Source organism: Neltuma alba, unplaced genomic scaffold (genome assembly GCF_004799145.2).
Source record: "Neltuma alba isolate B1F8T4 unplaced genomic scaffold, ASM479914v2 tig00002863_pilon, whole genome shotgun sequence".
NCBI lineage: Eukaryota > Viridiplantae > Streptophyta > Magnoliopsida > Fabales > Fabaceae > Neltuma > Neltuma alba.
The window spans coordinates 1,365,549-1,390,302 of record NW_021633048.1 but is presented as its reverse complement, the minus strand read 5'-3'; the positions used below and the strand labels follow the sequence as shown (position 1 = coordinate 1,390,302).

The 24,754-nt window shown below is 32.7% G+C and overlaps 1 protein-coding gene across 1 annotated transcript; it reads right to left on the bottom strand.

Annotated features, from left to right (window-relative positions):
• Positions 1 to 10,034: 10,034 nt before the first annotated feature.
• LOC114739614 (uncharacterized) lies at positions 10,035 to 19,867 on the bottom strand. Its single transcript, XM_028927692.1, has 7 exons — positions 17,036 to 19,867; positions 14,946 to 15,068; positions 14,077 to 14,814; positions 13,026 to 13,859; positions 12,423 to 12,833; positions 10,905 to 11,006; positions 10,035 to 10,442 (listed from the first exon to the last, which is right to left on the bottom strand). The coding sequence occupies exons 1-7, from the start codon at positions 19,865 to 19,867 to the stop codon at positions 10,035 to 10,037; spliced, it is 5,448 nt and encodes a 1,815-aa protein (XP_028783525.1).
• Positions 19,868 to 24,754: the final 4,887 nt, after the last annotated feature.

The following is a 24,754-nucleotide window of genomic DNA, read 5'->3' as shown; positions in this document are numbered from 1 at the left end:
AAAAATGAAAAGGTAATTTGAAATTGGAAATCAAAGAAATTTAATTAAAAAGATAGAAAATGATAAAAATTTGGATTCTAGGGAAATAAGAGAGAATGCTTCTTGGAAAATGGAAATTATGTTATCCTTACTCAAAATGATTTGGAAGTTATTTTGTTCACTAATTTAAAATCAAAACTTTAACCACTGATTAAGTCAAGTAATTTTAATCAATGGATGTCCTAGAACTCTAGCCACAACCACTAATTAAAAATACCATTAAAAACCGATTAGTGTATAATTAGGATTAGATTAATGCAATTGGGGTCTTTATGTAAATTAAAGAACACTTAACTTGAGATATTCATCAAGTATTATGCAATTATAAAATTCATCCAAATGATGAAAGAACAAGATAAGCACATAGCACTTCAAACAATATATAAATATATATATATATATATATCTCAAATTGCAAAATCTAATTCCAATTACAAAAATTCAATTCCAAACTAAGAATTACAACCAGTATTTTCATCAAATTACATTTAATTCAAATTAATCATAATTAAGAAATGAATGTTTGATTTGGAATGATTTCTTCTGCAACTTGAATGAAACAGAAACAGAACAAGAAGTTTGGAGAACAGAGACTAGTGTAACATAATGCAGAAAACAACTTTAACGCATAGGACTACTGACACTCGTTTTTCGGACTTCATCACCTGTGCAAGTGAAAAGCATAGGGTTTTATCATGTTGACAAATGAACCATTTAATATTTGAACTGATCATGTGAAAAAATCCAAACCTGTGGAAAAATGAAGTTTTGCATGAAGAGAAAAACCTGAAATCGAATTGGGAAAAAAAATGGTTGGATGGCTTATTTCGGCTCAAAAATTGAATTATTCATATAATAATCTCCAACATCACAATGCACAACCAAATAAATAAAATAGTACCCAGAGAAGGGCATAGCATTTCCAGTTCATTCATAACCTAACATACAGAACAAGTGCATTGTATGCAAATGACAGATTATTACTTATAATGTGCATTAGACAATTCACAAAGCAGCATACAGAGAACGTAAATATGTAGTGCTAAACATGAAACTGTGAAAGCAAGTAGCTCTAAGGGATTTCACAAAAACTTCAGGATTCAATGAAGTCGTCCAGCTTGCCAGCCTTGTCAAGCAAAAAGGTTAATGACTCCTTCACAGAAGCTAACTCGTTCTTGATGGACTCAAGCTGAGCTTCAAGACTGAAAGCTTGACCTTTGGTCTCCTCAACCCTCCTCTTAATGTCTTCTCCATCACCACATTCCTCAATGCATTTATACACGTAACTGAGCCATGAAGCATCAAAACCAACCACTTCTAAGATGCTGCAACACTTTTTGATGTGGTTCCTATCATCTTCTGTGAAGTGGCCTCTTCGAGTGGTCCTCAAAATGCGAGTCACTTCAGCAAATAAGGAAAAAGAGGAGGAAGCAAACACTCTTTGTCGCTTTGTGTTGAGCCAATCAAGCACTTGAGGATGACGCTTCACCCCAGCCTCCAAATATGGCATGTTTTGTTCAAGAATGTCAATCATTTCCGTGTAGTTTGTATAAATGTTTGATTTCTGTACTGGTGAAATCATAGGTTCTGAAGCTTGTGAAGGTGACGCATCAATAGCTGAATTAACAAAACAAACATGAAATAAAATATGTTGAGTCGAGTTTTGAAAAACAAGTCTTGTGAAATGCACTATTTATTGCCCAATCATCAATTTATTTCGAATCTTGCAGAATGAAATCAATACCTGCTTCAGGAATCATGGTTGAGTTTGATACATCTCGAGTAGCTGGAACTGAAGACTTTTTGATGGCGTCGCCTATCTTTTGAGTCTCACTATGCGAATCACATGGTTCTTCTGGTAGATTTTTATAAAAACGTCTGTCATGAGCTAGTTCGTCCAAAGAATGCTAACCAAAACAAACAAAAATACAAAACAGGATAGGAACCTGTGCTTTGTGCTGTAGTGAGTTTCTCTGCATCGTGGTCAGTTTGAATTAAGGGTTTTTCCATGGTGTCATGAATCTCTTGAGTTCCAGTAGCCAAAAAAAGGAAATTTCATTCATTATTTAACTAAGCAACATTATTATATCAAAGATATATCCATCAAAGCAAGGCTAGAACCTATGTCTTGTATCGCAGCTGGTCTTTGTGCTTCTTGAGCAGTTTGAATTAAGGGCTTCTCAACAATTTCATTCATCTCTGGAGTCAAAAGGCCAAATAATAAGTTTAGCCCCTCTTTTCTGGTATATTTAAGTTGGCATAATGGAAGTTTATGATAGTTAATTGAGCAAAACAGTACTGCAATGATGCCATTTGACACATGAAACTCGTCTAAGGTCATTTATGACAAATTTAAGATAACAAAATAAGATCAATAATTACCTTCCATATTGTGGTAGGACTCAATATGTTTTTGAGGAGGCTGAACTAAGGGCATCTGATCAATTGTCTCATGTGTCCCTGTTACTGAATAAAAACGTTAAAAAAAAAAAAAGTGCAAGGACGTACAATGACCCAATACATTTACAACATAAAAAAGCTCCTCCTTCTAAAAAGAATCTAAAATATTGAAGAGCTTGTGGCCGGGTGAACGAATTTTTACGAGACTAAATATCCAAGTCACATGGTTCTTTCAAAATATTTCTCACATGATAAGAATTTAGACATATTAATTAAGGTTATGAGTACAACAAAATCAACCCATGAATCCTGAAATGCACTAGAAATTGGTGAATTTAGTGGTTATAACCAACGGCTTTTTATGACTTCACATATGTATTTGTTGAGTCCTAATACTAAGTGAATAAATAAAATAGATATAGTGTAAATTTGTTCCGAAAGTTTTCACCTAAGACCATTGGATATCCATAAGTCTTTTGAGGAGTAATGTTGCCCTAGAAGTATAAAAAATGATAACATTGCTTCTCAAAACTTTCAAAACTTTCAAAACTTTCAAAACATTAAATTTAAAATATTTTTCGTGAGACTTTACCAAAATAAAAATAAGTTCCTTTTCTCTACATATGAAAGAAGTGTAACTTTCTCTGTTTTGAGCAATAATGAAGGCAAATATCTTATTGAGCAAATTCTCACCAAATGAGAATTTTAAGTCAGCGATTCCTCTGTAATTGATGTTATTTCCCATTATAGCAAGTAAGAATCATTTCTCCAAATATATAAATAAAATTAAGCTATCATCAGTGTAATAAAAATGTGTTCTGGAACTTTTTGTAGAAGAAAATGGGTGGTCCTGATGATCAAATTTTTACTGTATATCAATTTATATGTAAGAAAGTCAGAAAAAATTAATTAGCCAAGTACCATAATTAACATGCATTACCCAGAAAGAAAGCAATGTAGATAATCTGTCGCATGTTAAAAACAATACCAGTACCTGCATCATAAACTGCTGTGGGGCTAAGAGCAATTTTAGTAGCTTCAACCAATGGCCTTTCAATGTTCTCACCAATCTCTTGAGTCCCCTCAGCTAAACCTATTAGTTTTAAAAATGCCAGAGTAGACACAAATGATACAATATTTTAACGAAATAAAATTATATTACTTCTGAAAACTGCAAAACAGACCCAAACCCAAAAAAAAAAGAAAGAAAGAAAAACATTACTTTCTCTATTGTTGACAGTTGTGGATTGCTTTGACAGATTCTTGCTAGACTCAGTCTCTGCATCGTGTGATTCTTCTAGTAATTTTCAATTCCAATAATAGCATACTAGAATCATTAATTAATATAAAACCGCAGAGCATTGTTTCCGGTAACTTAAACAAAGCTCCTCTCAATGGCTTCATGCATTCCTTGAATCTAAATAGCTAAATAGACAAGTAAAGAATGAAATACGATTGTTCGCAAAATATAATGATGTGCCTTCCTTTCAAATAAACAAAAATATGAGCACTGTAACAAGGTTTAAACCTACATCAGCTTTTGTAAGACTTCACATGATTTAAGCAGCTGGAACTGAGGGTTGCTAGATGATTTTTACTCATCTTGTGAGTGTCAATAACTATTTATGAGAAATTTAATATAGAATGACATGAGGTTTTAGAAAATATAATAAGAAATTTCTTCCTTCTTACAAGAGCAAGAAATGCTTTATGTTCCTTTGCTGCTGATGATAAAGCTGGTGATTTTATTGAACAATTCAGCACCATGAGAACTTTTTTGGTCATATCAATTATTTTTTGATGATTTCAGATTATAAAATCAGAATTCAAAGTGTTTCACCAAAAAAAAAAAAAGAACATCAATGAAGCCAAAAAAATAAGATAACTAAGTGTCACTGAGCATTCTATTAAACAAAAAGAATTATTCACTATATTTGCCCAAGGATAGTGACGGTGATATTAAAAAAAAAAAAAACTAAGACACTCAAATCTGTAAAAGAAATGAAGGTCAAAGTTAGAGAAATATCTGACTATTTATGGCAAATAGAAGAATGCAAGACAATCTCTGATTCTCTATACCTGTATCTTGATTTGTAGAAGGGCTGGAGGCATTCTGAGCAACCTGAGCTAGAGGCGTCTCAATACCTGACGAGGCTTTCTCATTCTGCTCTTTGTCATGAGATTGACTTGGAAGTTTGTGTGTTTCTTGCTTCCCAGTTTCTGTAATCTGATTAGACTTTGATTGTCCTACTTGCTCCTCAGAGCTTGATGTTCCCGTAGTATTTGCAGTCATTTCATGAGTTTGACTACTTTCTGTAATATCACTTGAAGAGTCCATATAGCTCCCTTCTTCTATAATTGCCTAATTAAGGTAGGCATAAAACACATTATATTTTGACAGCCATACGCATTTAGATTTAACGAAAATCAAAGATATTTTCACAATGATTTTTTTTTTTAAAAAAAAACTTTTATGCATATAGGAAAAAATTTAGTCAAATTCAAAACGTACCATATCCACAAACATCTTGTTTACCGTTCTGTTTATGTCACCTTCCCAATACATCTTTTCATCTTCTTCCTTTGACAGTATCTCATGAAGCATTGGGGTGCTTGTGTCTCCCTCAGAGAAGATTCTCATTCTTGGGCATTGCTTAACAACAACATTCACCAACAATGGAAGGTTCAGCACACAATTACCAGAACAAAACCTTTTGATCATTGGCAGACACTCAAGCTCCAAAATTTGTAAGCTGCTGAATGCAATTTCATCTTGAGACCCCTCCCTCTCTTCTGCCGCCACAATTTGCTCAAGTGAATTGCAGTTCTTTATTTTCATTGTTGATAATCTGACCAGACTTCTTGCGGTTGATGAGGTAATCAAGTGAATCAATCTATTGCAATTTTCCACTTCCAGATATGTCAACTGACTAAAAGTTACGGAGGAAGGCACTAAGTGTTTCAATTTGGAACATTGATTCACAAGTAAGATTTCAAGAACCTCAAGAACTGGGTCTATTTGAAATCCTTCTTTACAAATATGCTGGAGTTCATGTAAATTATTGAGTGTCAACTCTTTAAGTCGTGTTCCAGTTTTAAATTTTCCTTTGTGATCTAGAGGCATTTCTTCTTGGAATATCTCCTTGAAAGAACTCCATTCAACAACTAGCACATCGAGAGTGGTGATGTTTTGGAGAAACCAATACTGAAAAATAACATGGTCATCGTAAAAATTTAGCAAACGAAGAACTTTGAGTTTGCTGAAGTGTTTCCCTGAAAATTGCCCTTGTAATATCATGCTTGCATCCTCACTATTTAGCGCTAATGTCTCCAAGTTGCAAATCACCTATATACAACATAGATAAAAAGCACTGATAAACTATTTTGTACACAGCAACATAAAAGAAATAAAATAGTGAGGCAGGAAGAAAGTGATGAATAGCATAAATAATCAAAGATGATTACGCTTTTTGTTTTTGGCAAAATACAGAAAATTATTATGAAACGAGGCATGCATTGAGATATATTTATGGTGTCTGAACAAGTTAAGATTTTTTTTTTTGGGCTATAATTATTGCTTTACCTCTTCGAGTGTGAAAAGAGACTGCTGCATTGAGATGTCGAGTTTACTATCAAAAAGTCTTTCTCGACCACTTGTACTTTGAGTCCTGAAGAGCCTCAATTTCACACAAAAGCGGACATCTAAATCCCTCAATAATGGACATAGTACACTGTGATTTCCAGCAAAAAATCCCTCCAATTCCCATAAACACAAAAGCTCCAATGTGGTCAAGTGATTAAACTCAAATTTAATAGGACTGTCCATGAGGCCTTCTTTGCCTGAAACAATTACTTTCATCCTCCCTGCATACTTTATGGTAATACGTTCAAGTCGAGTAGCTTGCATTGCAATGGAGAGTGGAAAAAGGTATTCCACGGTCTTACAGTGTTCAATACACACAAGCTGCAAACTGGGGAAACGTACCTGCCATTTATTTGAATAAGGCAAGTCAAACACAGACATGATATGTCATCAAACATGACCAATTATGATAATTCAGTAATACTAACTTGACCTGCGAATCATGAATCAAGAAGTTAAATCTTTAAATCTCAAAATATGTACAACAACGCGCAGCAAGATTGTTATGATTTATAAATCTCCCTTGTTTAGCAAGCTTCAATTATTCTGGCGAAAAAAAAAGGTTCCGATTGTCTAGGAAGTCTTTAAAAATTAGTGGCTAAAGTATATGTTTGGCGTTTTATATTTATACCATGTTTTTTTTTTTCCTGAGCTGAATAGTGCGATATTTTTATTTCAGAATCAAGTAAAAAGGCTTACAAACACCAAAAGAAACTAACAAGACAGAAAAGAAAAGAATAAAGCAAAGGCAACACATCAACCAAAAAGCAAAACCAACACAACCAACCAAAGAAAAATCACACAGCTTGCAACGGCCAAGACACGGAAAAAGCAGCAGCACAACCAATTCCTATTCTTTCTCCCACATCAGCAACCGAAGACAGTTCAGCACCACGGAGTTCTTTCTGCAGAAAGGTCAACAAGGAGGATGGTGGCCAACTCAGCCACCCATTTGGTACCATTCCTCCCATAGCACAAGCTGCCATGTGATCTGCAGCTTCATTCCCTAATCTGGCCACCAAGGACACACAAATTCCTCAAAGAACCTCTCAACGTGTTTTATTTTAGTCTTTTAAGTTTACAAAGTGCATTTTTAATCCCTCAATCTTAGCATCTTTAGTTTCACTTAATGGAAAATGTTGATTCATTAAAGTTAGAGATGACTACGTAATTAAACATCAGCAAAAATGCCAGGATTTTAATGTTTTTAATATAATATTATTGTATATTGTCAAAAAGTAATATTATTATATTTAAATTAAAATTAACCAGCCAAAAACCATAAAAATATTATTTTTTTTCAACATAAAATATTATATTTTTGCCTCATTTATTTTAATTTTAATTTTAATTTTCAAAATAAAAATATTAGATTAAAAATATTAAAATGTAGGTATGTTCTGTCAACATTTAATTTTACAGTCTTCACTTAAGTTTGATGGATCAACATTTATTGATGGATCAGCATTTTCCGTTAAATTAAATAAAGGGTTAACGTGTAAATTTCCCTACAAGTTTTTACTCAAGATTGTGAGATACCCACAAGTTTTTTTAGGTATAAATTTGCCTTGAAAGTTTCAAATAGTAGAAATATTACCCCTTTTTATTACAACATTAACGTTGACTGTTAAAATAGTGATGTGAGTTAACATTTTTAACTATAGGTAGTAATATTGCTACAATTTTAAACTTTTGGGACAAATTTAAATACAAAAAAACTCACTAGAAAGAAAACCTTCAGAACAAATTTGTACCTTAATCCTAAAACTAACAGCATTAAGATTGTTGAACTACAAATGCATTTTATAAACTTAAGAGACCAAAAAAAACCTAATGTAAACATAAAGGAGAAACATATAGTTTAGCCAAATTAAAACAAATAAAAGTTTTTATTTGATATGCGTGTCTTAAATAAAATTTGAACAATATTTTTTACTTTTTTTTCCATCTCACATGAATCAAAAAAGAATATTTATAAATACAATATGGAAAAACAAAAAAACAAAAGCATATATACTGCATACAGAAGCATTAAGGCTAGAAAGAACTTAGAAGGCACCAAGGCTACGAAACGAGGCAATGAATTCAGCACTAGAAAAAACGTACGAGTATTATTTCACACAAACACGCAAAATCCTTGTGGCTAACACAATATTACCATATTTTTATTGGATCTTCGGAATCTGCCTTTTTCTTAATTGAGTAAATACGCTAAAAATAAATATTAAACCTATGCTACATCTGTTCAAAACATAACGCAAACTATAGTTAAGCAGCAAGTCTTATATCATACCTGTTGAATGGAACATGCACGACGCTGATGCTGGATTTGACCTTTTGTTGTTTCTCTAAAACTGACAGTTTCTTGGAAGTTCTGTTTCCATACGTGTTTGAGCTTAGGTAGTCTAGAGAGAGTTATTCTCTTCAGCGGAATGGTCTCCTTAACAAAGACTTCCTTTCGATCCATGTTGGTCAGATCAAACACAACTTCCAATGACTCACATTCACTTACTTGAAGTTCCTCTAAGTTGGATAGCGCTTGCACCAAATTTAAAGGCAGCAGCACATCTGATAAAAAATCACATTTCTGCACTACCAGATTCCTCAAATTAACAAACACTCCCTGTTGAACAAGGTTGTACCACGATTCTCTTAACTCTGGATACTGAGATAGCTCTAACTGCTCAAAACTATGGAATGCCACCTGCAAAAATTGAGGTGCAGGGTCAGTAGAAAGAAATAAAGGCATAACTAAAGCAAACTAAACATAAGGCTTTTTTAAATGTTTGTCCATAAAATTTTGCTATTGGAAGTCAGAAAAAGTTTGTAATTATATGTAGAGAGTGATCTTCTTCCTCTTGTCTATCAAAATTTTTTTAGTCAAATTCAAAACGTACCATATCCACGAACATCTTGTTTATTGTTCTGTTTATGTCACCTTCCCAATACATCTTTTCATCTTCTTCCTTTGACAGTATCTCATGAAGCATTGGGGTGCTTGTGTCTCCCTCAGAGAATATCCTCATTCTTGGGCATTGCTTAACAACAACATTCACCAACAATGGAAGGTTCAGCACACAATTACTAGAGCAAAACCTTTTGATCATTGGCAGACACTCCAGCTCCAAAATTTGTAAGCTGTTGAATGCAATTTCATCTTCAGATCCCTCCCTCTCTTCTGCCGCCACAATTTGCTCAAGTGAATTACAGTTCTTTATTTTCATTGTTGATAATTTGACCAGACTTCTTGCGGTTGATGAGGTAATCAAGTGAATCAATCCATTGCAATTTTCCACCCCCAAATATGTCAACTGACTGAAAGTTACGGAGGAAGGCACTAAGTGTTTCAATTTGGAACATTGATCCACATATAAGGTTTCAAGTACCTCAAGAACTGGGTCTATTTGAAATCCTTCTTTACATATGTGCTGGAGTTCATGTAAATTACTGAGATCCAAATATTTAAGTCGTGTCCCACTTTTAAATTTTCCTTTGTGATCTATAGGCATTTCTTCTTGGAATATCTCCTTGAAAGAACTCCATTCAACAAGTAGCCCATCGAGAGTGGTGATGTTTTGGAGAAACCAATGCGGAAAAATGACATGGTCATTGACAAAATTTATCAAACAAAGAAATTTGAGTTTGCTGAAGTGTTCCCCTGAAAATTGCCCTCGTGATATCATGCTTGCATCCTCACTATTTAGCGTCAATCTCTCTAAGTTGCAAATCACCTATGTACAGCATAGATAGAAAGCGTTGATAAACTATTTTGTACACAGCAGCATAAAAGAAATAAAATAATGAGGCAGGAAGAAAGTGATGAATAGCATAAATAATCAAGCCTGATTTTTTTTTTTTTGAACAATATAGAAAATTATGATGAAACGAGGCATGCATTGAGATACATTTATGGTGTCTGAACAAATTAAGATTTTTTTTCCTATAATTATTGCTATACCTCTTCAAGTGTGAAAAGAGACCGCTGCATTGAGATGTAGAGTCTACTATCGAAGAGTCTTTCTTGGCCCCTTGTACTTTGAGTCTTGAAGAGCTTCAATTTTACACAAAAGCGGACATCTAATTCCCTTAATACTGGACATAGCACACTATGATTTCCAGCAAAAAATCCCTCCAGTTCATATAAACCCCAAAGCACCAATGAGGTCAAGTGATTAAACTCAAATTTAATAGGACTGTCGATGAGGCCTTCTTTGCCTGAAACAATATGTTTCATACTCCTAGCATGCTTTATGGTAATACGTTCAAGTCGAGTAGCTTGCATTGCAATGGAGAGTGGAAAAAGGTATTCCATGGTCTCACAGTCTTCAACACACACAAGCTTCAAATTGGGGCAACATACCTGCCATTTATTTGAATAAGGCAAGTCAAACACAGACATGATATGTCATGAAACATGACCAATTATGATAATTCAGTAATACTAAATTGACCTGCGAATGATGAATCAAGAAGTTAAATCTTTAAATCTTAAAATATGTGCAACAACGTGCAGCAAGATTGTTATGATTTATAAATCTCTCTGTTTAGCAAGCTTCAATTATTCTGGCGAAAGAAAAAAAGGTTCCGATTGTCTAGGAAGTCTTTAAAAATTAGTAGCTAAAGTATATGTTTGGCGTTTTATATTTATACCATGTTTTTTTTTTCCTGAGCTGAATAGTGCGATATTTTTATTTCAGAATCAAGTAAAAAGGCTTACAAACACAAAAAAGAAACTAACAAGACAGAAAAGAAAAGAATAAAGCAAAGGCAACACATCAACCAAAAAGCAAAACCAACAAAACCAACCAAAGAAAAATCACACAGCAGGCAACGGCCAAGACACGGAAAAAGCAGCAGCACAACCAATTCCTATTCTTTCTCCCACATCAGCAACCGAAGACAGTTCAGCACCACGGAGTTCTTTCTGCAGAAAGGTCAACAAGGAGGATGGTGGCCAACTCAGCCATCCATTTGGTACCATACCTCCCATAGCACAAGCTACCATGTGATCTGCAGCTTCATTCCCTAATCTGGCCACCAAGGACACACAAATTCCTCAAAGAACCTCTCAACGTGTTTTATTTTAGTCTCTTAAGTTTACAAAGTGCATTTTTAATCCCTCAATCTTAACATCTTTAGTTTCACTTAATGGAAAATGTTGATTCCTTAAACTTAGCGATGACTACGTAATTAAACACCAATAAAAATGCCAGGATTTTAATGTTTTTAATATAATATTATTGTATATTGTCAAAAAGTAATATTTTTATATTTAAATTAAAATTAACCAGCCAAAGACCATAAAAATATTATGTTTTTCAACATAAAATATTATATTTTTGCCTCATTTATATTAATTTAAATTTAAATTTAAAAATATTAATTGTTTTCAAAATAAAAATATTAGATTAAAAATATTAAAATGTAGCTATGTTCTATCAACATTTAATTTTACATTCTTCACTTAAATTTGAAGGATCAACATTTATTGATGGATCAGCATTTTCCATTAAATTAAATAAAGGGTTAACGTGTAAATTTCCCTACAAGTTTTTACTCAAGATTGTGAGATATCCACAAGTTTTTTTAGATATAAATTTGCCTTGAAAGTTTCAAATAGTAGAAATATTACCCCTTTTTATTACAACATTAACGTTGACTGTTAAAATAGTGATGTGATCGTTAACATTTTTAACTATAGGTAGTAACATTGCTACCATTTTAAACTTTTGGGACAAATTTAAATACAAAAAAACTCACTAGAAAGAAAACCTTCAGAACAAATTTGTACCTTAATCCTAAAACTAATGGCGTTAAGATTGTTGAACTACAAATGCATTTTATAAACTTAAGAGACCAAAAAAAACCTAATGTAAACATAAAGGAGAAACATATAGTTTAGCCAAATTAAAACAAATAAAAGTTTTTATTTGATATGCGTGTCTTAAATAAAATTTGAACAATATTTTTTACTTTTTTTTCCTTCTCACATGAATCAAAAAAGAATATTTATAAATACAATACGGAAAAACAAAAAAACAAAAGCATATATACTGCATACAGAAGCATTAAGGCTAGAAAGAACTTAGAAGGCACCAAGGCTACGAAACGAGGCAATGAATTCAGCACTAGAAAAAACGTACAATTATTATTTCTCACACGCACACACACACCAAATCCTTGTGGCTAACACTATATTATCATATTTTTATTGGATCCTCTGAATCTGCCCTTTTTTTTAATTATTGAGTAAATATGATAAAAATAAATATTAAACCTATGCTACATATGTTCAAAACATAACGCAAACTATAGTTAAGCAGCAAGTCTTTTATCATACCTGTTGAATGGAACATGCTGGACGGTGACGCTGGATATGACCTTCTGTTGTTTCTCTAAAACTGACAGTTTCTTGGAAGTTCTGTTTCCATACGTGTTTGAGCTTAGATAGTCTAGAGAGAGTTATTCTCTTCAGCGGAATGGTCTCCTTAACAAAGACTTCCTTTTGATCCATGTTGGTCAGATCAAACACAACTTCCAATGACTCACATTCACTTACTTGAAGCTCCTCCAAGTTGGATAGCGCTTGCACCAAATTTAAAGGCAGAAGCACATCTGATAAAAAATCACATCTCTGCACTACCAGATTCCTCAAATTAACAAACACTCCCTGTTGAACAAGGTTGTACCACGATTCTCTTAACTCTGGATACTGAGATAGCTCTAACTGCTCAAAACTATGGAATGCCACCTGCAAAAATTGAGGTGCAGGGTCAGTAGAAAGAAATAAAGGCATAAATAAAGCAAACTAAACATAAGGCTTTTTTAATGTTTGTCCATAAAATTTTGCCATTGTAAGTCAGAAAAAGTTTGTAATTATATGTAGAGAATGATCTTCTTCCTCTTGTCTATAAAAATTTTTTTAGTCAAATTCAAAACGTACCATATCCACAAACATCTTGTTTATTGTTCTGTTTATGTCACCTTCCCAGTACATCTTTTCATCTTCTTCCTTTGATTGTATTTCTCGAAGACTTGGGGTGCTTGCGCTTTTCATAGAGAAGATGTTCATTCTTGGGCACTGCTTAACAACAACATTCACTAGTGATGGAAGGTTCAACACAGAGTTACTAGAGCAGAAACTCTTGATCATTGGCAGACACTCAAGCTCCAAAATTTGTAAGCTGTTAAATGCAATTTCATTTTCAGACCCTTCCCTCTCTTCTGCCACCACAACTTGCTCAAGTGAATCGCAGTTCCTTATTTTCACTGTTGTTAATTTGACCAGACTTCTTCCAGTTGATAAGGTCATTAAGTGAATCAATCCCTTGCAATTTTTCACTGCCAAATATGTCAAGTGACTAAAAGTAACAGAGGAAGGCACTAAGTGTCTCAATTTGGAACATCGATCCACATCTAAGTATTCAAGCTCTTCAAGAACCGGGTCTATTTGAAATCCTTCTTTGCATATATGCTCCAGATCATCCAATCGATGGAGTGCCAATGATTTAATTCGTGTTCCGATCTTAAATTTTCCTTTGTCCTGTATAGGTATTTCTTCTCGGAATATCTCCTTGAAAGAACTCTTTTCAACAAGTAGCTCATTGAGAGTGGTTACGTTTTGGAGAAACCAATAGGGAAAAGTAGCGTGATCATCTTCAAAATTTGCCAAATAAAGAATTTTGAGCTTCCTGAAGTGTTTTCTTGCAAGTTGTCCTTGTGATATTATGCTTGCATCCTCACTATTTAGGGCTAACTTCTCCAAGTTGCAAATCACCTATATGTAACACAGGTGAAAAGCATATGTCAAATATTTTGTATATAGCAACATAAATAGGCATGAGAGTGAGGTAGGAAACAAGTGATAAATAGACTGCATAATCAAACCTGTTTAATTTTTTTTTTTAATATAGAAGGATATTATGAAGGAAAAAAAATGCATGCATTGAGATATTTATGGTGTCTAAATAAATTAAGATTTTTTTCTTCTATACCTCTTCAAGTGTAAAAAGAGGCTGCTGCATTGAGATTTGCTGTTTACCATCAAAAACTCTATCTCGGGCTCTCGTACCTTGTGTCTTGAAGAGCTTCAATTTCAAACACATGCGGACATCTAATGCCCTTAATAATGGACATAGTAAACTATGTTTTCCAGCATAAAGTCCTTCAAGTTCCAATAAATTCCAAAACACCAAAGAGGTCAGGCGATTAAACTCAAATTTGACTGGACTGTCCATGGGGATCACTTTGTTGCCTGAAACAATATGTTTCATCCTCCCTGAATATTTTATGATAATATGTTCTAGTTGAGTAGCTTGCATTGCGATGGAGAATGGAAAAAGGTATTCCAAGTTCTCACAGTCTTCAACGCGCACAAGTTGCAAATTATGAAAACGAAGGTTTGCTTGAGCATCTCTACTCCAAATGTGTTTCAGCTTTGGCAAGCCAAGCAGATGGAGTTTCTTCAATTGTGAGACTTGTGCGGTTGTTTCGTCTTCGTTACGGATTTCTTTGGAAGCTAATTCGAATATCTCTTCTACTGAACCACAATCGCTGACCTTCAATGTCTCGAGGCTTCCAAACGTTCCCTGCAGATCAGATGGGAAAATATTCGCAAGTTTCCCACAATTGCTTACCTCCAAGCTCTTTAACCTATCAAATTGAGAGTGCCATACTTTCTTCAAGCTTTCCATGTCTTTAACTACCATGGTCTCCAACTTTGTGAACCGGACCTATGATACAAAGCACAGTTTACAAATCCAAAAGAACCAACATTTAATATGAGAGATATTGAATAGAAGTACACAAGCGCAAATGTTTGATGTTGTGGTGTAAACATTTATTTCAAATCTAATCGTAATACCTCTTGTGTTGCAAGGCTATCTGGAGCAATGATTTCCTCCATCATATCACATTTACTTATTTCAAGGTGTTTGAGTTTTGAAAGACTCCCAACCACAAAGATGAGAATAAATGCTTGAGGCCTCTGCAATCCTCAACAATCAAGTTAGTCAAATTCTGAATACAATTGGCTGCAGAAAGGTGATGATCATCCCAAATTTTTTCCAGATTGATTGAACTCAACTTCAGGGTCTCCAAGCTAGAGAAACTAACCTGTGATTGAAAAAATTTGTTACTTTCAACTTGGTAAATGAAAAAAAAAAAAAAAAGAGGGAAAGATGACAATTTGATCGACACTGAGAGAGCCATTGATAATTTGGTCTCATGAATTTAATAAATTATATATAAGTGTCAAAGAATTTGGGTGCAATTTTTATGACTTATAGGCCTTTGGCCGTGGACAGGATGGCAAATAATTAATATTTCAATAATATTTTATTATAATACTATTATTTTAATAATATTTCCCGATGACAATTTACAAGTCTACGTCTGCTATTTGCAAATAGAATTTTGCATCAATTCACCACCAAACTAATTTTTATTTTCATATTCAAATTTTACGAATCCATTGAAAGCTTCTTCTCACCTATTCTACAAATTATTTCTTCGCATTTTATTACTCTTTTCTTTTTAAACTCTTTTCTATTTTCACCTCATAAATTGCTTGTAAGATTTTTAAAGTTTTGATTCTTTACAAAAAAAAGTTTCTAAAATTTATAAGTTAAACTTTAAAATATGTATTTTTATAGGTTTTTCAAATGTTGCAAATTGGTTTTTTTTTTTCGAATTGAAAAAATTTTCACCCCATAAGAATTAATTTCAACAAGTGGTATATTACAATGGATTTGTAAAAATTTATTATGTAAACATCTTCTAAAAAGTAAATGCGTTTGTACAAAACTATCATAGACAATTTAGACAAGTAGGAAAATGCATTTGTTAAACAACGCTTGAGTAACACGAATATAGTATTATAAATCTAAATTAAATAACCCGACATAATAAGAAGTTTTCTTTAAAAATAAAAACAAAAACTGTATATCTATATATAAAAAATGTACAGGTTTAGATGACCTCGGAGAAAAGTTAGTTGTTGAGTTTTGTAAATACAAAAATTTCAATTGCAGTTCAAAGGAGAACTGATCAATTGTAATATGAAATGAATTGGGAAGCAATTTATGAGTTAAAAATAACAACCAAAGAATTGTAAAATTTACGGATATAGCTTGCAAAAAAAAAAAGAAAAAAGAAGAGACCAAATTTTAAATGGATTTATAAAATTTGAAGAACGTGTGAGAAAAGACATAAGTTTTAAATAATGTATGATTTGTAAATAGTGCAATGGGCTTGTAAATTGTTACAAGAAAATATTATTAAAATAATCATCATATTTAAATTAATTATTAATAAAATATTAATGATAATTTTTTAATGCCCTGTTGGTTCTAGTTCTTACCGGCTCGTCACCCATCAATGGTGCTCAAAGGTCGAAGGTTTAGAATAGAATTTTCGATATTTTGCATGTGTTAAAAGTTGATACTAGAGATTCTTAGGACTTGTCTATAATTTATCTAACAAATTTGTTAGGACAAAATTATGATTTCCTCTAAAAATATAATTTTTCCAGAGGGAGTAACTCGTTACATTAATAATTTGACATTCTACTTCTATATATATATATACTCCTCCGGTCCTTATTATAAGACCCAATTTGACTTTTTATTTGGTCCTAATTATAAGACCCAATCCATTTTGTCTCTTATATTTATACTTTTTTTCCAAGATAATCCTTCTAATAATGATAGTTTTAGCCAATATACTTAATTAGCAAGGATATTTTAGGAATGACAACACTTATTTATTATAAATAACCAACTTCACTTACTTCCTTAATCTCCTTAAATAAGTCAATTGGGTCTTATAATTAGGACCGGAGGAGTATATATTAAAAAATACCATACATGATCATTGTGATAGTTACTTGTGATTCAGTCATTTGATCTAAATTGTAAATAACAAAATTATAAATCGAATGAAGAAGAAAGATACCTTAGTGCCATTAAATAATGATGTGGCTGTCATAAAAGATGTCAATTCATTTGAGCAAAAGTCATGGATGACTGGCAAATGACAAAGACTCAATGAGCACAGTGAATGAAATTCAATCTTCTCATCACTAATTAGTCCACTATCGACATTTTCAATTAACACAATCCTCTTCATTGAACTGCATTCCAAAACTTGGAGCTCAACAAGTTGAGAAAGAGCTTTCACCATTATAACAGAAAAGAGATATACCAGTTGGTCACAACTTTTAACTTTGATGACTGTGAGTTTGCCAAAGGAATTAACAGGAAGTGGGCCATGACATATCTTCACTAAGTTATGAAGATTGTGAAGTACTAGTGTCTCCAATTTTGGAAACAAAACATGAGTTTCATTCCCCTCTGTTATGTTGATGATATGCTGAACCTGGTCATTATTTTGGATATGGAGATACTTTAGTAGAGGAAATCCTTCTGCATTCAAATCGAAAAGCACATCTGAAATTCCATTGACTTCATCTAAGTACAAATCTTCCACTTGTTTAATCAATGCTTTAATCCCATGTTCTAAATGAATGCTAGTACCAAGCTTTAGCTTTAGCAACCTTGAGGTACTTTTGTTCCTCGACCATTCCCATTTATCTCCGATGACAATCTTGTATCTCTCTAAGTTTTCAAACATCATGTCCCTCGAAAGCATCCAAGCCTCAGGAATTTGAATTTCTAAAGCAGTCAGGCTTGTCAAACACCCAAGCTCAGCAAGACAAGCACTTTTGTTTTGCTCAGCTGAACTTTCCTCCCCCCACTTAACTAAGGCATTGCCCATATAAAGCTCCTCTATTTTAGTCAATTTGGATAAAGTGTTGGGTGGGATGATCTTAATTCTAGACTTTGTCAATTCCAACATTTTTATACGAGTTAGTTGTCCTATTTCACTAGGAAACTCCACCATGTATGAACCCCAAAAACTAAGAATTTCTAAATTTGTCAAGTCACCTATTCCAGCCATATTTTTCATAGTGCATTGATCCAAACACAAAGTTTTAAGCTTGGTCAAGGAAAGAAGAGATATAGGCAGTGAAGGTATTATCAAGCCTGTCAAATCTAATGCTTCAAGGTTTCCCATTCCCTCGAAAAAAGAGTCTGGAATTTCCAAAGTGCAGCCCTTTCTAAAAGTTAAGAGGAAAAATTTCAAATTAGGGCAGTCTAGCTTTTGAGGAAGCTCTTGGATAAAACAATTTCTTAAGATTATTTGAGTACACCTTTCAAGAAATATCTTGCTTGGCCAATCTTGCATATTATCATTTCTCAATGCAAAAACATGTTCACTCTTACGAGCAATTGAAACAGCTGTTTCACAGACAATGTCATGCATTGTAATCCTATCGGTCTTGTTTGCATCATTCTCAATTAACAAACAAGATGCCTTCAAGTCATCAATTATTTTGTGCAGTCGATTTCTTGCATCTTTAATGGTATCTATGTGTTTCAGAACCCCCAAACCAAATAATAATTTTAACAAGTAACTAACCCACATGGATGGTCCATAGGCACCACATAGCAAGAATACTTTCTTCATTTCATCATCTTCTAGGCGGTTGTAAGTAAATTTAAAAGCTGAAAAAACAATCCCATCTTTGTCTTCATTATCAACTCTCTTTAAGTTGTTCAAGGCATCTTTCCAATAATGAATATTCTTATTAAATTTTAGTGACTTTGCAATTGAGACTATCATAACAGGCAAACCTGCACATCTTTCAACCACTTGGGTTGCTATGTTCTGCAAATCAGCATCTTCAATAGCATCACCAACCATGTCTTTAAACAAAGTCCATGATTCTGCATTATCTAATGCTTTTATATGAAAGTTACTTTGAGTCTCATTCTTTTGTAAAATATCCAAACGTCTAGAAGTCAATAATAATTTGCAACCTTGATAAGTTTCATTCTTCTGCGAAATATCTAAACGTTTAGAAGTTAATGACAATTTTTCATCCTTAAGATCTTGCTCAGATGGAATTCCCAACATGTCCAAATCTATTTTCTCCCATAAGTCATCTAGTATGATAAGGATATTTTTCTCCATTTTTATCCTTGCAAAAAGGCGGTCAGCTCTTCCAATTGACGTCTTCTCATCCAAGTGGAAGCCTAATTGATATGCAATCTCATCTTGAACTCTTTCAACATCCAACGGTTGGGGTATAGTTGCCATAGCTACCATATCAAATAGCTTTCTATCCTTAACATGTTTGGCAACTTCTTTAGCTAGAGTGGTCTTCCCCACTCCACCCCACCCATAAATTCCAACTTTGCTTACTTTGGGGTCAGCTAGAGACAACATAACCTCCTCCTTCACTGAGTTTCTTGAGTCAAGCTTTTCACTACCTCGAGCTGCAAAAATTAAGCCTCCCATGCTAGAAGCGGGGACATACCCAACTCCACCATCAAACTTCCCCTTGTCCTTTAGTTCAGCAATGGTGAATGTCATTTTTTTCGCTTTTCTGCCAAGTTGATGTCGAGATATCAAATTAGGAAAAGACCATTTCCAACACTGTACACTAGCACGAGGTTGATCATCGCGAAGTTTCTCTACGTCTTCCAAGGTATGGTCAACTCTGTTTTGCCAACTTAGTACTTCATCTTTAGTCTCTCTTCCGTTCCTTCTTTCTGCTTCAACATCATGCTCGACGCGAACTTTTCTTGTCTTCAACTCCTCAATTTTATCCTCTAGCTCCTTCAAGTTCCCTTTGTAAAATAGTAAATATTCCACTTGCCTTCCAACGGGCATAAAAGTTAACTCTGCTATTTTTCCAACGATAGCAGTGAGAACTTCCATTCTTACTTCCTAAATAAAATGATAAGAAATTTAATACTTGGATAAGCAGCAGAAGTCACAGTTCTAAAGATAATCCCCCCACCAAAAAAAAAGGGACTCATACCCAAACCCCGCGAACATATACGATTATTATTTGACTTTAACAAATAAAAGTTAGTATGATCAGTAGTAAATCCGAAGTAGCTCTCAAATTGGAATTCAAGTCGTTAGTTCAGGTTTTGAAGGGTTCAATGAATCTGTGCATTATTCATGTGAGTATGTGTGTATCTATTCCCATCTCTTCTTCCTTTGGATTATGTGACTCTGTTTGCCTAGTTTAATAAAAGCTTTCCTTTTTCTTGTTTTCAACTGGCTTTGGACTTTATATGATCAACCCCCAAATATAATCTACAAAAAACGGCACCATCTTTTGTTTTTGGGTCTTTTTATTTTTATTTTTTAATTTTTGGTAGACACATATATTCTTCTATCAGAGACAATTGTCGGACATTAAATATGGGCAGCTCTTTTAGGAAAAATTTGAATATTAGTTTACTATGTTATGAGGAACTAATCCTTTATGTTAGATCCAACCCCCATTGTTGGTTGTTTTGATGGGAGAAAATTATTTTCTTGCTAAGGATGGTTTGAGCAATTATTTTCTTTTAGACTCTTGTCCTCCTCTCTAGTTACTTCAGAGGGTATGGGATTTAAGTCCCCTCTAACTTAGTTTTCCTTATTGTTTTGCGGGACTTAGCCCTTCTCTTGTAACCAAATATATATACTCCTCCGGTCCTTAATATAAGATTCAATTATTAAGTTGGTTTTGGTCCTAAATATAAGACCCATTTCTCATATTTATCAATAATTTCTAAATTACCCCTATGGATACTCCCTCAACCATAATCAAGTAGAAGAAGGAGAGGGGGTATTGAGAAAGATGATTATGGTGTTTTAGGAAAAACGTGTCATATTTATTACAATTAACTAACTTACCTAACTTCCTTAATCTAATCAAATTAGTTAAATGGGTCTTATATTAAGGACTGGAGGAGGATATATATATATATATATATATATATATGTTTGAAGGAATTCAGGCCAAGTCCGTTCAGGTTTGAATTAAACTTGAATGCTCAAATGCAATTTTTTTTTTGCATATTAAAATTTAAATATTTAATTTCATTCCCCAAAACGAAGGCATAGGGGATAGATTGAGGCATTTCAGGATGTGATGAAGTATTTATAATTTTCTTTTAGCAGTTTATATATGTTTAATTAGTGTCCAATTTGAATTCAATATCTCTGTAACTTAAGTTTGGCTTTTACCAACTCTCGTGAGTGCTACGGAATTTTTAAATGGCCGCGGGAGATTGTTTAATTTTTATCGTCCACTTGTTGGGTTTTTTTTTAAAAAATTTTCGCTGCTTATCTAATGTCAAAAGTGTAGATTATATGATGTTTAGTAAACCTTTGATATTAGTTTATGGGTATATTTAATCCTTAATTCCTTTTGTTTTAGTTAGAGTATTTTGGTACTTTTATTAAAAAATTATGAGTCCCACTATGGATGTTTGTTCATTTTAATGGCGCTGACATTATTGACCCTTTTTTTAAACTTGGATTATTAAATTTGAGCCAAGAAAAGGGGTCATAGTGTTTAATGAACTTTTAGTATATTTTTATAGGTATTTTTTACTTTTATCTTTCATATAAATATGGATAGGTAATTGATAGTCATAGAAATATGTAAAGTTTCTTTCAGAAAGAGTTTGAGAGATTAATTTTATTATGGCATCAACACCTTTCATAATTCTAACTTACATCACGCCTACCAACCGACATTCTCGACCCACGACTTTCGGTGGCAGTTGCAATGCCTGCCTTCTCATTTCCAATTAATAGGCATTGTTCATCCCACCCTCCTTCAACAAATTATAAACAAATCCCACAAAATATATATATATATATATATATATATATTGGCATTGTTTGGTTTTTTATTTTCAAAACAGTTTTTTGTTTTTAAAAACAAAACAATAAAAAAACTTGTTTAGTAATTTATTTTTAGTTAAGTGTTTTTAGAAGCAAAAAAAAGCAGAAATATGTTTTTCAAAACTTAAAAATGAAAACAACTTTTAATTGTTTTATTTTTCTTTTTTGTATTTTTTATTTTTTGTTTGAGAAAATCGGGAAACATTTTTCTTCTCGACTTGATTGCTTTTTCTCTATTTAAAGACTCAAGTTCTCGTCGAAAATTCACCTTTCGATCTAAGTATATTTGTTTTCAAATGTAGTTTTTCAGAACAATTATCTAAACAGGTTTTTTTGAAACTTGTTTTAAAAAAATAATTTTATAAAATTGTTTTGAAGGAAAAAAAACAAAAACAAACAGCCCCATAATTTTCTAAGCACGTTTTTTTCCCCCTTTCTATTCACTATAAACAATCCCTCAAAACAACAGAAAGGTAATAAGAATTAAGAGGCGGCATCTATAGGAATAGCAAAAACGAAAACAATACTGAGAGAAACAATAAGGAGGAAGCAATGCATTATATAAATACACACACCTCCTTACTAGAAGTGGATGGGAGGCACTGTTGTGGTTGTTGTTCTTGCTCGAGCCAAGAAGGTTCTGTGATTGAGAACAAAAGCAGATTAGCTATTCATCAATTCATGCCATTTATTATTAATTATTGGGTGAAATTGCATTTATGTGGAGTATTTTTTTAGGCACATCTATCATCTTAAAATATTTTATAATGCAATTTTACGCTTAATAATTTAGAGCGCTCAATGAACCAAATAAAATTTAATATGTAAGAAATGTTAGATGCATCACCAAATATTATAGGATACTGGATGAGCATATAAAAATATTTCAAGATAATGGATGCCTTTTAATCTATAACTATTTCAATTATTTTATCAGAAAACTATCAAGAGGCAGAATTTACCAGCAACACTATTGATCAATACAACTTTGGTCTCTCTTGAACTATGTAGACGAAGCAGACACTTCCAAAATCTCCAGGGCAATTTTTTTTGTCTTTTTTTTTTGTTTGAGATTGACAACTTGTTTTTGGGAAGAAAAAACAGTTTTATATGGGATCTTAAGAGGAGAAAAAGAGAACCGAAATTTTTTTTAAAGATTTTTATGGGCAGATGATTGACAAGAAAACAACAAAGCTAATCCAGGAAAATGTTTTTTTTTTTTTTGGGATTTTGAAAAGTTGCTTGTATGTGGAAAAGAGCTGAACAATTTGAGAAACAGAGTGCTGAAAAAAAAGCTTAAGAAATAGGAAGCAATGAATATATGATGATCTCCAACAAGAATACGATAATGAAAAGACACTTCCAAAAACACAAAAGAATTTTTTAAAAAAAATATTTTTTGGTTCCCTTTTGAAATTTTTATGTAAGAACGAACACAATGAAAAGCAACAGTCTTGTTATAATATAATGCAGAAGATGAACAGCAGGGAAAAGAATGTTCAAACGATTTTTTTCTTCTTGTTTTTTTTTTATATAAATTTTATGGGTATATGATGGACAACAACGAAACAAGTTTGACTTGAAAAATGGAAACAAGGTCTGGCCAGGAAAAAGAAAACAGAGAACGAAAGAAAGAAAATTGGGAACAAGGTGTAAACAGATATGACAGAGACGAGGAAATGATTTGGAATGATTTGTTTCTGAAACTTGTAAGGAAACAGAGGAAGAAATTTGAAGAACAGAGCGTGCTGAAAGTTTTAGAAACAGGGGGTAATGAATAAGAGATCTCAATGTAAACAATGGCAATAATAAGATGTGGAAGAAGATGATCGGTGAGAGAAACACATAAAAGAAAGACTAATGCTTGCCTACACATAAAGGAAAGGACCTTGCAAATTATTTTGGGGACTCAACTTTATACCTTGCTTCTTGTCTTAGTCCTACGAATTATTCTTAAAAAAGAAAAGTAAAAGAACCTTAATTACCTGCATGAAATTTCATGAAAAAAATGAATCATTTGAATATTAATATGAAAAAAATACATTGATTATTAAAAGAATTAATAAGATCAAGATATAAAGGTGCACATTTGGTCTTCTAATTTGATATAAGATTTCAATTTAATTCTTCAATCGTATAAAGTGTTTTTTCCAATTTCTAATCTTAACAGTATTAGTTTCGTTAACATATAATGCTGACATTACAATTTTAAATGCTAGCAAAACATTCGAAGATGCTAATAATTTAAGTTTATAAAAGAATAAAAAATGAGGAGTAACATATTATAATTTGAAAATTCTTTGTGGATACTTAAGATTGCAATGACAGTATTTTCTGGTAATAAAATTAGTGGTGGTAGAATTAAAGTACGAATAAAATACTATAAGAAATCGAGGAGCTAAATTAAAGTTCTGTAGAAGGCTAAAATTGGATTTTTGTGTCTTGTTAATAAATAATAAACAAATAATGAATCTCATTAGGTGATATAATATACTGATTTAAATTACTTGATGAGACAATATTTTTCATGTATCACATTCGGATGAGTGTATTATACGGTTACTCCCTCTGTATATATTTGGTCATTTTCTAAAACAAACACGTAAATTTAAACAGTAGCAACTTTATATTAACTCTGTAGTGGCTTTTTAAGTTCACGTCTTTAGATAAAAGTAAGTTTGTGAATTTCTTTTATTTATAGATAATTTTAATAATTTAGATACCTTTCTTTAGTCAAAGTTAGCGAATTAAAATTAAATTATATATTTAAAATTACAGGAAGTATGTATATCACAAAATTAATAAATAACCATCTTATATTTTACGTCGAAGTTTCAAAGACAAAAAGTGCCAAATCTGAGGATTTAGAAGCAACGAATATCAAGATCTCCTGCAAGAAGTAAACAAATTATT

Excerpts from the sequence above, each read along its gene's own strand:
- LOC114739614 (XM_028927692.1), bottom strand. The coding sequence starts at position 19,867 with ATGGAAGTTCTCACTGCTATCGTTGGAAAAATAGCAGAGTTAACTTTT. Across the intron at positions 15,069-17,035 it reads CATTATTTAATGGCACTAAG|AGGCCTCAAGCATTTATTCT; the intron begins GTATCTTTCTTC and ends TGAGGATTGCAG. Across the intron at positions 10,443-10,904 it reads TGTCTTGGCCGTTGCCTGCT|GTATGTTGCCCCAATTTGAA; the intron begins GTGTGATTTTTC and ends AATAAATGGCAG.